The following is a 17,568-nucleotide window of genomic DNA, read 5'->3' as shown; positions in this document are numbered from 1 at the left end:
GACGAATTAAAATATACAAAATGAAATGCACATGCCAGAGTGAGCATGTCTTCAATTTTATAGTGACAAGAAAATATGTTACTATTCCACCTTCTCGATTCTGCCGCATATTTAATTGAGCCAGAACTCGGCCGCAGAAAGAGCAGAAGGAGAAGGAAATGGAACAGAAACAGCAGCAAGAACGAGAGTTTTCCGTTCTGGGTAGCTATGCTTCGGAGGATGAGCAATTTCTGACACAAGCTGAAAAGCTGTTGAATCAACTGTGTGGCAAATCCTGGCAAACTCCGGACGTCATACGCACCCTGAAACACTGGCATTGGGCAGATCTAGTGAGCCATGAATTTGAGTTTAGAACTGAGCCGTGGTAGGCTCTCCATATACAGTTTATATTCATTATTTAGTTTTGAGTAGTAACAGTTGTTAGGATATACTAGTTTAAAATTATAGAAAACAAGATTAACACAAAAATCGAATTGTGGGAAGTCGGAGGATACCTAAAAAGACTTCCACGCACAGACCATCGATTTATAGTATACTACAACAGTTTAGTTGCTGTAAGCGGAAAACATTCCTATATATTGTCCCGCATCACTCAGCATCCAAACAACACAAACGACTTGATGATATTTGCGGAAGTATCGGGCCACAGATAAACCGAAGATACCAGCGACGCCAGTGACGACACCATCCTCATCGAACCCCACACGCCGGCAGCTATTTACACCCAGCACAGGCTACGAGGACAACAGTGAAGCTATCAAAATAGTTAATCAGGCGATCGATCTGAATAGTTTGGAGCAATTGGAGCTCATATATTTACCGGGCACTAACGTGCACAAGCGCATCCAGGAAGTGAAGAAACAGTTCGGGATGGGAGTGGCAAAACGCAAAGCTAAGCCGGTAATTCAGAAGCGGACACCAAAATGCACTGCACCTCCAATCAGGGCTCGCCAGGAAAAGATGGCATTGAATGAGCCATGTAGCTTTTTTAAATCGCTGGAGCCGGGTATCCCTCCTGAATTCTGTGAGAGTACAGCGTATTTCTATCGTGAAAACTACATGAAAGTTAAGGAGTGCTTGGCCAAGATGTTATACATTTTGTATAATAAGCAAGTTTTTCATAATAAACTAGATGTGGAAATCACCTGGTCGCCCAGGCTGCAATGCACGGCCGGCCATTGCAAAAATAAGGCCGAGTAAGTATTGAGAAGATAAATGTGAAGCGAATCATAAATGCCCAAGAGTTAAATCTCTTATTTGCTTTGCAGCCGGAATGGAGTGCGCAGCAGTAGGATCGAGCTGAGCGACAAGGTGCTCACCAGTGCCGATCGTCTTCGCTCAATTCTAATTCATGAGCTATGCCATGCCGCTGCATGGATATTCAACGGGGCCGACGGACATGGCGTCGCCTGGAGGGCCTGGGCAGCACGTGCCAATGAAAAGTTTCCAGATTTGCCACCAATCACTGTATGCCACAAATATAAAATTTTCTATAAATACACTTACAAATGCAGATCTTGCCGTGCCACGTAAGTAGCATAGGATTTGATAGCTAGTCGAAGTTTACCTCTCCCTCCTCTTGCAGAACACACGCTCACTCCAAGTCGCGCAAGAGGACCGGTCTAATCTGTCGCTTGTGCAAAAAAAAAATTAAAATATTTCTAAACAGGAAAACCAAGCGAGGCGTCAGGCAGACTCCGGTGCGCCCGCCATTGGGCTTTGCCAAATACTTTCAGGATAACTATCATAAATGCAGACGTAATGCTGTGGGTGGGAACGTGATGCGCATCCTGGCTGTCGAATATGCAAAAGAGAAGGCCCTTGCTGAGCAGTCACCCATCACCAAATACATAAATAAATACTTAAAGTTCTTCTTTAGATAGTGATTCAAATTTAAAAAAAGCTAATTATTGATTAGAAATTATGAACATTCGAATAATCCCAAAATAAGAAAATTAATAAAGTTTAGAATTCATTTAGATGTGTATATGCAGTTTACAGCTGTTTGTATTGATGTACAAACGTGTGTATTTTTTAAATGGCGTCAGTATTTTTAACTAAAATAAACCGAACTCATTTCAAGTGCTGTGCAATTAATCGATTTGCGACAGCAGTGGCGGTAGACACTTGATGCTATCGATAGCACACACTACCGGCTGCTGTGACGTTAAAAAAGAGATTCGTTTTAAGTGTCCTACAGTTTGATGAATTAAGATATACAAAATTAAATGCACACATGCCGGAGTGAGCATGTCTTCAATTTTATAGTGACAAGTAAACACGTTACTATTCCACCTTCTCGATTCTGCCGTATATTCAATCGAATCTGTGCGCTTTGAGCTGCCATCACTAGCACACATACGAACGCAATCGTAAACATTAAGTTGCAGAACCGAACACGTCAGCTACGCGGATGCGGATTGATTAACAGCGATTTGTTTTGATCATTCCAAATCAGTAAATCTACCGCTCGAACTACATACATTACAGCTAGGTATTTTCAGGTATTCATTTGCTGACTCAATTACCGCTGCATCAAAATGGTAAGCCCGCATAGACACGCATACGCACACACACAGACGTACATACGTCTACGTCGGCTGTTTTGCTTATCTCATTTGTGTTTGATTAATCCCAGGTACTCATTGCTGCAGCAGTCTGCACAAAGAATGGCAAAGGTAAGTCACTCAATATGGTTTAATTAAACTGTTTAAATGTCTAACCTCACATATTCACATTCTATAATACACGCAATGCACACGCACATACATACATAGTCATATTGTCACGTCAGTTCGTAGAGATGACGAAGGCGCGCATCGAGGGACTGCTAGCAGCATTCCCCAAGCTGATGACCGCCGGCAAGCAGCACACGTATGTGGAGACAGACTCGGTGCGCTATGTCTATCAGCCGATGGAGAAGCTCTATATGCTGCTCATTACCACAAAGGCCAGCAATATACTGGAGGACTTGGAAACGCTGCGTCTGTTCTCCAAAGTGGTGCGTGAATGCCAATATGCATTAGTAGTTTTAGATTTTCATTTATATGTGCTTTCCACACAGATTCCAGAGTACAGTCACTCGCTGGACGAGAAGGAGATTGTGGAGAATGCATTCAATTTGATATTTGCCTTCGACGAGATTGTCGCCCTTGGCTATAGGGAGAGCGTGAATCTGGCGCAAATCAAGACATTCGTTGAGATGGATTCGCACGAGGAGAAGGTCTACCAGGCCGTGCGTCAGACACAGGAGCGCGAGGCACGCCAGAAGATGCGTGAGAAGGCCAAGGAGCTGCAGCGTCAACGCATGGAGGCCACCAAGCGCGGTGGCCCCTCCATGGGCGGCATGGGCGGACGCAGCGGTGGCTTCAGCGCCGACAGCTTCGGCAGCAGCGGCATCAGCACTGGCGGCGGTGGCAGCGGAAGCGGTGCACCATCCATTGAGATGGAGAACAAGCATATGTCCTCCTCTAGCAAGCCGGCAATGTAAGCTAAAACTGATAGCGATCATTGATATGGGATTAATTTACATGAATATTTTCGCTATCCCTCTCTCCCCATTTCTAACACGCTTGCAGAAAGCCCGTTTCGCGCAATGCGCTCAAATTAGGCGGCAAGTCCAAGGACGTGGACAGCTTTGTTGATCAGCTGAAGAGCGAGGGCGAGAAGATTGCCAACCTGGCGCCAGCTGTGCCTGCGGGCAGTGCTGGTGCAGCGGCCAGCGCCAGTGCAGCGGCAAAGGCTAAAATCTCAGCGGACATTCATACAGAAAGGTAATGATACGAACTGCGTTGTCTCTGTGAACACTTTAATTTAAACTGCATTTCTTTTCCAGTGTCCATCTCAAAATGGAGGATAAGCTGGTGGTGCGTCTTGGTCGTGATGGCGGCGTACAACAGTTCGAGCTTAGCGGCTTGCTAACGCTGCGCATTACCGACGAGAATCTGGGACGGATCAAGGTGAAGCTGGCCAACAATGATACACAGGGCATACAGTTGCAGACGCATCCGAATGTTGACAAGGAGCTATTCAAGACACGCGCCATGATCGGACTCAAGAATCCAGCCAAGCCGTTCCCCCTCAACACCGATGTGGGCGTACTCAAGTGGCGCTTCATTACACAGGACGAATCGGCCATTCCTTTGACCAGTGAGCTCATCCGCTTTCCGCTTCTCTCTCTATTAGTAATTAATTGTCTATATCTATCTGTCTCTCTCTGATCCATTCCATGCAGTTAACTGTTGGCCTTCGGACAACGGAGAAGGCGGCTGCGATGTGAACATTGAATATGAATTGGAGACACAGCATCTGGAGTTGCAGGATGTCGTCATCATTATACCATTGCCGTAAGGAGGATTGCATTAGCCATCCATCCCTCTATCCATCTTAATGGTAATTCTTTCCTATTGCAGCTTGAACGTCCAGCCTTCTGTGGCCGAATACGATGGTACCTACAACTATGATGCTCGCAAGCATGTGCTGCAGTGGCACATTCCCATCATCGATGCTGAGAATAAGTCGGGATCGATGGAATTCAGCTGCAGTGCCTCCATACCGAGCGACTTCTTCCCCTTGCAAGTGTCGTTTGTCTCAAAGACGCCGTATGCGGCAATAAGCGCGCTGGATGTCGTACAGGTTGACACTGATTCCTCTGTCAAGTATTCAAGTGAAACGATTCTATTCGTGGAGAAGTACGAGATCGTTTAAACTATATACACATCCACACACACACACACATATATATATAACACTGAAGAAAGAAACACACACACACACGACATGAAAAGAGAAATACACTATCAGCAGTAGTAGTATATATACATACCTAGTATCAATACATACCCTTATATTTTTGAGCGATTTTTCGCATTATGTACGATTATAAATGTTAAAGATATATTTTGGCCTAAAACACGCATCCAGCCGCAACATGGCTAGCAGTAATTCCAAATGGGCGTGCTCCACAACCATCATCATAGAGTATAATACATAAGGTAAAATACACAAATATTTTATTAAATGCTCGGTATGCAGTTTATAATTTGATTTCGAACCACAAAAATTGTTAAATATATTTAGCATTGTAAACGAGAATTTGATTTAATGCAGTCGCCTGCCTAAAAATTGCAATAAAATATATGTTAATAACAACTCGACTACTTTTTGTTTATTTTGTATTTGAATCTATTGTAGCGCTTAAATTCAAATTGATTTTTAATAAGAGTACACAAGTGCTGCAAGTGGCGCTCACGTATTTTGCAACACTGAAGTCAATCTGTGGCCACCCCCATTTATCGATTGCCAACGATTTCGATAGTCCAGCTCGGAATTAGCATTGTTTTGGTTTATTCTTTGTTTTCGTTTTTACAATTGTTGGTAAATTGAAGTTAAACAAATGGAGCAGCAACTGGAAAAAGTGTTGAGCGAAATGTATGTATTGCGTAATAATCCACCGTCCAAACCAACAATAACTTGCTCCTTGCAGCTTAACACAACAAGACACCGTGGGTGCCTTAGTGGCGAATCGGCAAGGCCTCTGCTTGGGCGGTGAGTGAAGTAAAAAAAGCATTATCAGTATGCATGCAAGAGTGTGCATCTGTGTGGGCATGGCCACATACACATATATGCTTTAATCTGTCGTAAACAAGCCTGTTTTATTTTATATGTATGTTGTTAATTGTTTTTGCCGTTTCCTTCAACTTTTGCACAGCCAAGGGCAACATTAATCCCAACGTCTCTGGCATTGGAATGGCCATATCCGAGCAGGTGGCCAAGCTGGAGCCCAACAGCACTCTTCCGGCAACTGTTTGTCTGTACAGTGGCAATAAGTAAGCAGACATCCGTTAGCCGATTCGCAGACACCCATTTAATTATTGTTTATTTCCCCTTGCAGGCGCTGTGTCATACAAAAGGATGGCGATATAACTGGCATCATTTATAAGCAAACAACACCAGCAACAGCAACAACAGCAGCATCAGCAGCAGCATCGACATCGGCCAGCAATTAGCAATGCTATGCGAGTACATACATACATACATAAATAGCTCGTACCTTTGGCCAAAGTGAGACAAATTTCTTCCAAATGCGCTCGAGTATTGATTGCAGCAATAGCCGGCGACATTCGTAGCCGTTTAGCCTTTAAGAGCTGGCAGAGTGTGTGCACTTTTTGTTGATTTGTTTTAACTGGCGTATATTATTTGTATATTTCCATATCCTACTATTTTCTTTTATTATTTTTTTTATATATCTATATGTAAATGTAACGAATACAATTATGTCGTACTGCATCGTAGCGAGTTAAGCAACAATTGATTATGTGCTCGAAAAACTGAAAAGCTTAATTCAAAACACTTAGGTAGCATTTGTGTATATATAGATTTTGTACGATTAAGCCTGAACAGTGATCAAAGCATAATTACAAATATAATGATGAACATGTTGTATCGCAATAATATTAATAACGTGATATTGCGAAATGTATGGTAAATCCAGTTTTCTAAGTTGCCAAATTCTCTTGTGTTTGCCTCCTGCTATCACAGGAGTAGTATTAGTGTATGGCTGAGAGCTTTCATTGAGTTAAGCTCTTGTAAAAGCTTTTATCCGAGTGAGTTTGCGTCTTCGGCTGCTCGCCTCTCAGTTTTGGCTTGCGTCCTTTAATTTGCACTTCGTTAAGGTGGGAGAGCGAGACAGCGATAGCTGTTGCTGAGTGTAGCCGCGACTGTTGCTATTTAGCTCATTCGCACAGGACTGTTATGATTTCCAGAAGAGAATGAGCAGAAGCGACTAGAAATTGCCATTCACATTGTGAAAGAATGCAAACTGCGAATTTGTTGTTGCGCGCAGTTCAAAATATTTCAAATTATGAATGAAGGTGACCAAACTTTAACTTTAATATCGAAAATTTTAGCAAACCTATGCTAATGGCAACTGTAGTCAAAATATGCATTAGTGAAAGCCATCAGACACTGATCAAAGGCCAACTACAAGCGCCAAAGAGTCTCGAGTTGCTTTTTCGTATTGGCCAAAGCTCGGCACGCCACAAATACATACTTGCAAGTCTTCCAGCTAGCTTACCTACCTGGCTTAGTATAATTATTATTAATACTCACCTATGTGCGCGCCTATCTGCTCGTAATTACTCAATCATAACGGCGCCTGTTCGTGCTGCCTGCGAGCGCCTCGTCTTTGAATTTTCCGGATTGGGCAACATTGAGGAAATGCAGCTACGCCTACATACACTACATCATAAAAAGAGAGAAATAAAAAATATGATATATTGTCGTCATGCAATATGCAACATGCAACAGTCTCATAAGAGACTCCCCAACAAATTGCCGTTAATTTCAGCCCACAAGTTTTTCTGCATTTTCAAAAAAAAAAACCTTTTTTTTTCGTATTAGTTTTTATCTCATTTTTTATAAATATTTTGAAAGTGGTGTGACAAGCTGGCCAACCGCCCATCACACACATTAAACATCGAGTTGATGCACAAATTAAGTTTTACAGGCAATTTTGGCAATATGTTTGAGTGTTTGGAGCTGAATTTTGAGTTGGTGTTTAAGTTGGAGTTTGAGTTGGAGTGGAGTGCGCCCCCAAGGGTGTTTGCGTCGAAGCTAAACAAGTTTCTTTATTGCCAATTGCCACATAGTGCCGACAGCCGTTTAGCGACCACAGCCATGATAAACAGAGAAGAAGAAGAAGAAGAGCTAGAGTAAAATATCATGTGTCAATTCGATGGCATCGCAAGCTGTGCCGAATCGAGAGGGGCTGAAGAAACAATGTATACAACCTATATATTCTTCAAGTCCATGAGCGGGTATTCAAAGTAATCAATGAATAGAAAGAGAAAAAGAGGGGAAGAGAGAGAGAGAGAGAGACAGTAGAGACCAGTAGAAATAAGGCCAGGGATAACGAATGGGAGACAGACAGAGAATGCTGAGATAGGCAGGGTTGAGCATAGTTGATAGCTACGAAAGAGTGAGAATATAAGAGTGAAAGGTAAGAAAGAGAGCGAAAAAATACTAAAAGCAGAGTTGAGAGAGATAGAGCGACAGAAAAAGACGGAGAGACAGAAATACTGGGAAAATGTGAATAAGACCAGAGTTTGAGTATAAGAAAAAGCAGAAATGGGAAGAATGAGATAGAGAAAGAGGAAAAGAGAGTGGAGGAAAAATATTAAAGGGAAGTTAGAAGAGATAGTGAGCGAGAGAGAGAGAGAGAGAGAGCGAAAAACTAAACGACAGACTGATTGAGACAGCGAGATATGATGCTTAGATATAGAATAAAAGAGTATGAGAATAAAATGTAGAAGGAGTCATCTCTTGCGTGGAGAGGAGGTGGATATAGTAAAGTAGGGAAACCGAGAAGGTAGGTAGGTAGAAGGTAGAAAGATAGAGAGATGAAGATTGAGATTGAGATTGAGATTGCGAGAGAGAGAGAAAGAGAAAGAGAAAGAGAGAGAGAGACAGAGACAGAGAGAGAGAGAGAGACAGAGAGAGAAATGGATAAGAAAATAAAGCGTGGTATGAAAGATATATATGTATGTAGGTCTTACAAAAAATCTATATTATTCATTAGGAAGCACTAGAGCATATTTTTTCAGGCTGATCAAAGATGAAAAATATGAAATGCAGCAAAGCAGAATGGAGAGAATTGGAAATGCAAACAGAAGGAAAAGGAAAAGAAACTGCGTTTGGAGCTTAGACTAAAGAGAAAGAGCCAGATGGAAAAACCAGAGCTGTCCTAGGACAGCTCTATAGCTGCTCAAGTTTAGCTAGGCATGTGTGAGTGTATGGAATGGAAAGCAGTTGGACATTATCAGAGCCTTTGATGGAAAATGGCAACAAGGAGATGCTATAAAGGTTCAGCTGAAGAAATCTATGGCCGCCATTCCCGTAGACAGCCGCAGCAGGTGCAGCAGCGCCGTATTGGTATTTGGATGCAGTTGGCGCACTGATCACCTGGAGGCCATTGTGCCTCCGAGCTCAATGGAAACAGATGTAAGGCATGGGCAAATAATCACAAGTGAATGCAATTGTTGGGCGAGGGACAATAGCGGAGTTTGTGTGTTTGTCGAGCACCAATAAAGTACATTGGCAAATATATGTTGATTCATTTGTGCAAATATGTGAGCTTGATGCGAATAAGAGAGAGAGAGAGAGAGAGAGAGAGAGAGAGAGAGAGGGAGAGAGGAGAGCGCGTGAAAATGTTCTTTATCAAACAGCAAAGTTTAAACAAGCTTTGTGCGAATTTATTTGCCTGTCTATGTACATAATTATTGAAATATGCAGGTAAGCTACAGTTAAGTGTGTGTGTGTGTGTGTGTGTGTGTGCGTGTGTGTGTGTGTGTGTGTGTGTGTGTGTGTGTGTGTGTGTGTGTGTGTGTGTGCTGCAGCCTTGAACTTTCACTAACTACGCCAATAATCCAGGGCCAATGCAGCGTGGGGCATTCCACTTGACTCTCTGCATCTCTCTCTCTCTCTCTCTCTCTCGCTCTCTCTCACTCGCTCTCTGCATGTGGGTGTGAAACGCTCACGCATCTGCATGTAAAACTCGTTGCTGTATTCGAAATTCGAATTGAAGCGACAAACGGCAGCTGATAAACAAAATTGAAATTGAAATTGGCCGCCAAGGCGGGTTTATTTAGTCGGCCAAAGCCACCGAAAGCCACCTTCAACTTGACTAAGCGTTCCATCGACACAGCGGCACAGCAGGTTGTCTCACTTTCGCTTTCGAGAAGTTGCCTGCGGCAGCTGAGAGAAGCCATGGCAAACGATTGAACCAGTTCAGCTAGACAGTTAGAATGCCGTCTCTAACTAAACTTGCAGATTAACTGAGAGCCTGCTAGAAGCGAGAGGCGAGAAGCGTAACCATTGGACTAGATAAGCTTGGGGCAGACAGCAAAACTATCCAGTAGCTGAGCAGCGAATAGCTTAGAGAGAAGCTAGCGAGACTAATTTAGATAAGTTTGCCTGGGAAAGAAAGTCAAGCAGTCTATAGCAAACGGTATGGAGTATTGGATAAGATTTTTTTTAAGATATCATATGAGGAAAATCATGGACGATGATCATACAATTCAGTTAGAAGCGAGAATCGTAAATTAGATAAGTTGCTCAACAGCAGCTCAACAGCGAATAGCTTAGAGAGAAGCTAGCGCCATTCATTAGATAAGCTTGTTCTAGTGCAGCGAGACTAATTTAGATAAGTTTGCCTGGGAAAGAAAGTCAAGCAGTCTACAGCAAACGATATGGAGTATTAGATAAGTTTTTTTTAGATATCATATAAGGAAAATTATGGACAATGGATGGACTTGCAATTCAGTTAGAAGCGAGAAGCGTATCTATGAAATTAGATAAGTCAACAGCAGCTCAACAGCGAATTGCTCAGCGACTTGGCAAGAGAGAAGTCGTTTGGCCGTTAACTAGATAAGCTTGTTAGATGGGCGCGAGAAGCGTATTCACTCGTTTCGATAAGTTTGTGCGGGCAGTGCAAAGCAGCCAGAGCGCTAGCTGCTTGCCCAACTTTCGCTTTCAAGAAGTTGCTTAGCTCAGCGACGACCGCCAGACAAAAGAAAGAAGTCGATTAGATAAGTGGCCCAAGGCGAAATGCAGAGCCAAGCAACCAATTGCCAATTCTCTGAAAGAAGCGAGCAAATCAAATGAGATAAGTGAGCGACGATCGAGCAGCAGCGGCTCTTGGGGCCTTTCCCTTTTGGTAAAAGCAGCAGCGAAAGCGAGAAAGGTGGCCCAAGCTGGGAGCAAAAGAGACAAGTTGCACAATATACTACCTACATACATACATATATATGTGATTAGAGGTGTATGTGTATGTATATGTCACCTTCTGCCAAAAATAACGTAAAATCTTGCAACATTTCATTAGATTTGTAGCTGGAAATTGTTGTTGACTCTTGACCACAAGCTCATAGAGCAAGCAAGCAGATAGATATACATAGATACATATATCAAGCAAGTATATACATATACATATATTGTGAAGAATTATGTGACCACAGTTGCCCCTAGACGACTTATGCTTGAGTTATGCCAAGCATAAAGATTTTTGTTCATGGCAATATATTTCAACGACATGATAAATCTTGTAGTCTCTCTTTGTTTTTGCTAGATATATGTACACATATGTACATATATCTATGATCGAAGGCCCGGCGAGCGACATAAATTTAAATGCCAAAATAGCATAGATAAGAAATTGATAAGAAATTCTCTATGGCAGCTCGCTGAGTTTGCCTCACGTCATTTCATTGGCGAATCCAAATCAGCTCAATTGATTGCATGCAAATTGCATTATTCAGAATCTCATGTATGGAGAATTATGTCATGTGGCCGCGGAGGCGCCAAACTTAGCTCAAGCCAGAGACAGAGACAGAGACAGAGATAGAGTCAGAGAGTCAGGCGCTTTACAAAAAATAATCACGTCACCAAAGACCAAAATGACGACATTTGGCCGGCGACGTTAGCTTCGATTTCAAATATGTACAAACAGCCACACACACACACACACACATTTGGTATTGTTTACAATTCATTTTTGTTTTGGTTTCAATGTTGTATAATGGAACAGCATCGGCGCCAACAAAATTGCATTCGCTTCCATAACAAATCACGTTCTGTTTGGCAGGCACGAGCTATCACCTCCAGCTGGCATATGCTGCAGCAGCAACCACAACAACAACAACAATTGCTACTATTATTACCATTATTATTGTTAGTAATGGAAATCAAAAAGAGTAAAGCAAATATCATAAATAAGTGTATAAACAACAATAACACTGTCACTGATATCAACAAAATTTGCTTCTATTTACGTTTATATTACGACACATTCGAAGAAAGAAGCAGAAAATTAAATAAATATGCTCACACGTCTGATTCACGCCGAACTCGTCTTAGCCATATTTGGTTAAATCCAAAAATTTATTGAATTTTTACACGCATTTACAATACAGACAAACGTGCATGATTCATGCGTCGCGTTTTAGCCATATGTTTCATAAACAGAAAAAACAATCTGAAGTGAGCATTAAATGCGTTCATATTTATTGTCTGTCCATTTAAGGCAACTTTCTTTGCCTGAGTCATTTGAAAATGCGCGCCAAGTGCGCTAGCGCAGCTGCAATTGCACTCGTTGCTCAACACTGACCAATGACGCTGTTATCAACCATTGCAATTTACTATCGATAGGCCGATAGGTGTGCGAAATATTCTTTTACGCTGTTTGAATATGTTTAGCTAGAGCCATTATGTATGTATGTATATATTGTGTACATTGTTTATTTATATCTAGCTTAGATAAAGGTACATATACATATTTGTTGATAATGGATAGCAAATATTTAGTAATACATACATGTATATACATATGTATTTGCACAAACCTGCATCGCAGTTAGATTAACTCTCTTGCCTAAGGTCGCTTGCACCTGTTGGCGCTCTATTGGCCATCTTTTATCTACATACATAGCTGATAAAGCATCTGTTATCTGTCTATTTTCGAAATTTCAATTGCATAAGAAACATACACACACATACACATACAGCTATGTGTATACTATATGTGCATATGTTTTGCAGCTATATGTATGTATGTATAAACATATATAAATACTGTTTATCATCGCTTATTTATTTACATGATTTATTCAATTTTTGTTGCTCATTCGCTTGCGTGTATATAGAGCATTAGGGCGCGGGTGTCGATCATCCTACATACAATGTTGTATAAATTTTGCAGTATATATACACACACACACACAAACATACACATGCATGTATGTATGTATATCGCTAGTTGTCTAAATACATCTCGACAATGTCTATTCGACAATTTAAAACAATCGATGCGATTTTTAGCACAAATGTGCCAAACACGAACATTCAATTTATATTTAGTCGATCGCCTTCATACGTCAAATGATAGCACAGCTCTCCCACTTCCCGCCTCACCGCCTCTCCGCATCCCAACTGGCCGCTCGCCTCATACCCCCCATGCCCCATGCTCCTCGCTCTTCCGTCTTTATATGGGGGCTTAAAGCGAGCTGAACGTTTCTAACACTAACCGAAACAAAAAAGCAAATAAAAATTGAGTAAAATTAAATTAAATGAAAAACACACACACATACGCACATACACACGCACACAGCTGCAAAAGCTGATATTCGGCAAAAGTTTGTTAAGTTGCATTGCCAGTTGGCGAATCACCCAACCTGCCCCAAGTGGCACAGCCTCTGCTCCCTGCTCCCTGCTCCCTGCTCGTCTCCGCTCTCTGCTGGCTGCTGCAGAAGTCATCTGCACACAATTTGGTATTTCGTCATCTGGAGAAACACTTTCTACTTTCACTGCAGCACACACACACACACACACACGCACACGCATACATATACTGTGAGCCAAATTGCAGCGCTGAGCTAAGGGCCAGCTGTTGAAAATCGAGTTTATACCTCCGCACACACCTTGACATCATTCGAAACGGGAATCGGTCAGTGGGCGTCATACCAGAGCTCGTAGAGCACCGCAAGTAGTTGCTGGAGTGCGCCGTGTAAACCAGATACGTACGTACCGTTTGCCCCTCAGACTGTATGTGGTTCCATTTGACCGTATTTCCGTTCGTTCATACTTCTACCCGTTCTATCCTCTGCCCGTTCATTCTTCAGCTCGTCCGTCCGTCTATCCGTTCCTCTGTTCATCCTTCTATACAGCTATCCTTCCATTCGTTTATTTGACCGTCTTTCTATATACATATAGACTTCAAATTTAGAATATATGTATGTACATACATTATTCTAAATACAGTCGGAACTATCTTTTTTCTCATTTCTTAATAAATCATCTCGTTTTCCTATACGTTCATACTTCTACCCGTTCTATCCTCTGCCCGTTCATTCTTCAGCTCGTCCGTCCTTCTATCCCTTCCTCTGTTCATCCTTCTATACGGCTGTCCTTCCGTTTGCCTATCTGTCCGCCTTTCTATATACACATAGACTTGAAATTTAGAACATACATACATATGTACATATATTCCTTTATTCTAAATACAGTCTGAACTATCTTTTTTTTCCCATTTCTCAATAAATCATCTCATTTTCCTATTATCTCCAATCAATCATTCAATTTCGTCTTTTTTTAGCTGTAGATTTCCAATTGTCTGCGTGGATTTCTGTGATAAATACACAGATTTTATTATATATTACGCATTTCAGCTGGCTCCCCTACCCCTTCGCCCACATACACAAGCAATACGAAAGGCAAATACTAGAGACGTTTGCTTTGGCACATGAACACATCTGGTTGCTATTATCACGCTCTGAAAATTTGCTTAAGAAAGTCCAACTAGATGAAAAGTTATTCAACAATTAAGCTCGCTAAGCAAAGCCGTCGCGACGGCGCAGCTCAAGCGCAGTCGCTGCGTAAACTGCGCAGTTAGCGGCACGCGTGCCTAAGCCTCTGCGTGTGTGTGTGTGTGTGTGTGTGTGTGTGTGTGTGTGTGTGTGTGTTGTTTGCTGTTTTGTTTGTTATGTGCGCTATAGACGAAGGGGGCAATGACTGGCGCAGCAGCTATGCGCCTTGTGCAGGGCATCAGCTAGTCAGGCACTGCCGCTTGGAGCGATTCTTGCTTGTTTGTATACCCTGAATAGAGTGAAAGCAGGGTGTAAAGGTTTTGTTGGAATGTATGTATGGAGGGGGTGTGGCAGACCCCAAAATAGAATCCGGGTATGACGACGTGATCGTCGCTATACCCGGATAACGCTACAGCCATCCAAGTTTGTTCACATATGTATGTAAGTTTGTCTTGGGATTAAAATTTTCGTCGCAATACGTCGCCGTACGGACGCTATAAGCGAAGTTGCTATAGTCGGATTCTACTGCGCTTAGGTATAAATTTCTGATCCTTATCTAGTCAGGTCTATCCACCAGAGCCTTGCAATTTTATCAGTATTTCGAATTTGATCGATAACTACTGACGTTTCAAACTTATCGATTGAAGACCTTATACAAAATCAGCTAAGAAATTTCAACTCCTGCATTCCTAGAGCTAGAGCCTGTAAATTTTGCACTTCGATTCATGTATATTTAAAATAATTTTGATTTTTATTAGATGTTGTATTAGCACTCGCACTTTTGTCGAAATCTCACTTGAAGATCAGTAACAAATATAGTTCGATTTCTTCCAAAATGCCAAATCTTGAATGGAATATGCTAAAGTTCTCATTAGGCTCGATCATTCCAGATCATTTTCTAGTCGTGCCTTCTGGCTAGAGTTTTCTTGGCGGTTTCATTGTACTTCTAGACCTAATATGTTTGTGTCTGGTAGTGCTTCGGCTGCTAATTGTTTTCTTTCTTATTTTAGCGATAGATTGCAAACGCTTTAACACTTCCTGGTTACTTAGTTGAGCAAATAGTAGTTGATGGCACGCACCCACACCCCTACCGGCACCCGCACCCCTACCAGCACCCGCTCAGCTGAGCACACATGTAAAGCAGAGTTCGACAGACAGACGGGCAGACAGCTGATATTGCTGGCGGTACCAAACAGTTGCTCATTTGTTTGTCGCTTTAATATTATCATCATCATCATCATCATCATTATTATCATTACTACTATGGCTATAATGACGATTTTCATTATCAGCGAGCGATGGCTGGCTTTGGCATGCTTTCATCTTGCATTGACCTCAAAAAGCCGTGTCGTGTATGGTATCATATGGCCCAGATACAACACATACACACACACACACACACACACACACACATACAAAGGTGGCATGAACGCACTGCGGATGATGGCTATGAAGGTGACACGAGCATGGTCATGTAACAGCTGTTAATCAAATATAATTGAAATAGATTATTGCTACTATTATTATTATGCTTACGTCGATGCGACTCTGTGAGAACTACTCTCGATTCTCCATCATCAACATCTTTGCCGCGTCGCGACGCTGCCAGGCCAGCCCTATGAATATAGTTAGCTGGGGCTCAAAGGTCAGCTGCGGCTACCTCAAATCAATTGTATTCAATTAATGTCCAGCTCAAGTGCCAACAGCAAAAGAAAGGCAAGAAAATGAGGGAAAAGAAAAGTATCGCAAAACTTAATTTAGACTGTAAACAAATTGTAGTTTAATAGAGATTATGCAAAACCATTCCGAGGCAGCCAAAGAATTGCCAGAGCGCAGCTGTAGATACGAGGGCTCTTTAAATAGTCATGCAAAGTTGCTAAAAAAACTGTTGTAATTTTTTTACAAATTATTTTATTATCAAATATTTTTTTTTTCTAATTTTTGATTTTGATTTTTGAAGATCAACCAACCTGATAAAGACTTTTATCAACGTTTTTCCCCTGATGAACTCAGACTTTTATGCCACAGCGCAGCTCTAAATACGAGGGCTCTTTAAATAGTCATGCAAAGTTGCTAAAAATTCTGTTGTAATTTTTTTACAAATTATTTTATTATCAAATGTTTTTTTTGATTTTGATTTTTGAAGATCAACCTGATGAAGACTTTTATCAAAGTTTTTCCCATGATGAACTCAGACTTACAACAGCTCCAGCTGATCTTATTGTGGCTCCAACGAGCCACGCCTTTTATTTACAGATCTTACCTACTGGCAACAGTTCTCTTAAAACATCCCTATTCAAGCGTGCCAGCTCTTGACGCTTTCATGGGGACGATTGCGAGTGGGTATTTACGACCTTCCCTATTGTCCAAGCCATCTAGTATAGAATTTTGCCTTAAGCTGAAATTATACGCCGTGGGAAACCATAGAATTAGATATACTTCTCGAACTCCATATCGATTTTAAGTTCCATGTCGACTTCGGTCTCTACCTTGATTTAGATTTTCATCTCTATTTCGATATTCATCCCCATTTCAAACCTCATAACGATTTAGAATTCGATCATCATTTGCATATACAATTCGATCTCTATCAGGAAATCGATATCTATATCAAATTCCGTATTCATCTTGACGATCTCTCGATTGCCATAACTATTTCGAGCATATTCTTATTGCGATATCTCTATAAGAATTCCGATCTCCATCTGCATCTCCATCCACATCGATCTCTATGTGGAATTCGATCTCTATCTTACATTCTCTATAGCCAACTCTAGATCGATTTCAAGCTCGATCTCGATTTCGATCTTTTGATCCCAAATCCAACCCCTTAAATAAAAAATGGTTTGTTTTTTTTTCTGTAAATTTTAAATCGTTTGAAAACAACTTAATGTTTCATTTATTTTCTGCATCGTTTTCATTTTATTTTTGTTTGTTTTTTTTTTTTTAATTTTATTTTTTTGTTTTTGTTTTGTTTACTCTTTTCTGTGTGTGTCAATCAAGAACTGCATTTTTGCATTTCACAATTTGATTTTCAATATAAAAATACATTCGCTTCCGCCACACGTCTCTCGCTCGGTTGGCTGCTGCCGCTGCTAGGAACATCATCAATTCTACATTTAAATATGTGTGTAATTGTTGTTGTTGTTGTTGTTGTTGGAGAATCTTGCTTGACACATAATCGTATTTATACATATATACATACATGTGT

General features: G+C 41.3%; 3 protein-coding genes across 3 annotated transcripts; all 3 read left to right on the top strand.

The window, feature by feature from the left end:
- Positions 1-103: 103 nt before the first annotated feature.
- Positions 104-1,937, top strand: LOC149090542 (germ cell nuclear acidic protein-like). Its single transcript, XM_089263522.1, has 4 exons — positions 104-364; positions 627-1,196; positions 1,269-1,529; positions 1,586-1,937. The coding sequence occupies exons 1-4, from the start codon at positions 159-161 to the stop codon at positions 1,881-1,883; spliced, it is 1,335 nt and encodes a 444-aa protein (XP_089119648.1). The 5' UTR covers positions 104-158; the 3' UTR covers positions 1,884-1,937.
- A 358-nt stretch (positions 1,938-2,295) lies between these two features.
- Positions 2,296-5,151, top strand: deltaCOP (coatomer subunit delta). The gene is made up of 8 exons (XM_018108952.3): positions 2,296-2,543; positions 2,639-2,678; positions 2,778-3,001; positions 3,065-3,486; positions 3,579-3,773; positions 3,836-4,149; positions 4,235-4,346; positions 4,413-5,151. Exons 1-8 carry the CDS (start codon positions 2,541-2,543, stop codon positions 4,705-4,707), a joined length of 1,605 nt encoding a protein of 534 aa, XP_017964441.1. The 5' UTR covers positions 2,296-2,540; the 3' UTR covers positions 4,708-5,151.
- Positions 5,152-5,269: 118 nt separating this feature from the next.
- On the top strand, positions 5,270-6,488 carry Lamtor5 (Late endosomal/lysosomal adaptor, MAPK and MTOR activator 5). The gene is made up of 4 exons (XM_018108959.3): positions 5,270-5,430; positions 5,486-5,547; positions 5,711-5,828; positions 5,894-6,488. Exons 1-4 carry the CDS (start codon positions 5,396-5,398, stop codon positions 6,006-6,008), a joined length of 330 nt encoding a protein of 109 aa, XP_017964448.1. The 5' UTR covers positions 5,270-5,395; the 3' UTR covers positions 6,009-6,488.
- Positions 6,489-17,568: the final 11,080 nt, after the last annotated feature.

Source organism: Drosophila navojoa, chromosome X, assembly GCF_054131105.1.
Source record: "Drosophila navojoa isolate 15081-1374.11 chromosome X, UAZ_NAV_1.0, whole genome shotgun sequence".
Lineage (NCBI taxonomy): Eukaryota > Metazoa > Arthropoda > Insecta > Diptera > Drosophilidae > Drosophila > Drosophila navojoa.
The sequence above is the reverse complement of the archived record's forward strand: the minus strand, read 5'-3'. Positions and strand labels throughout refer to the sequence as shown.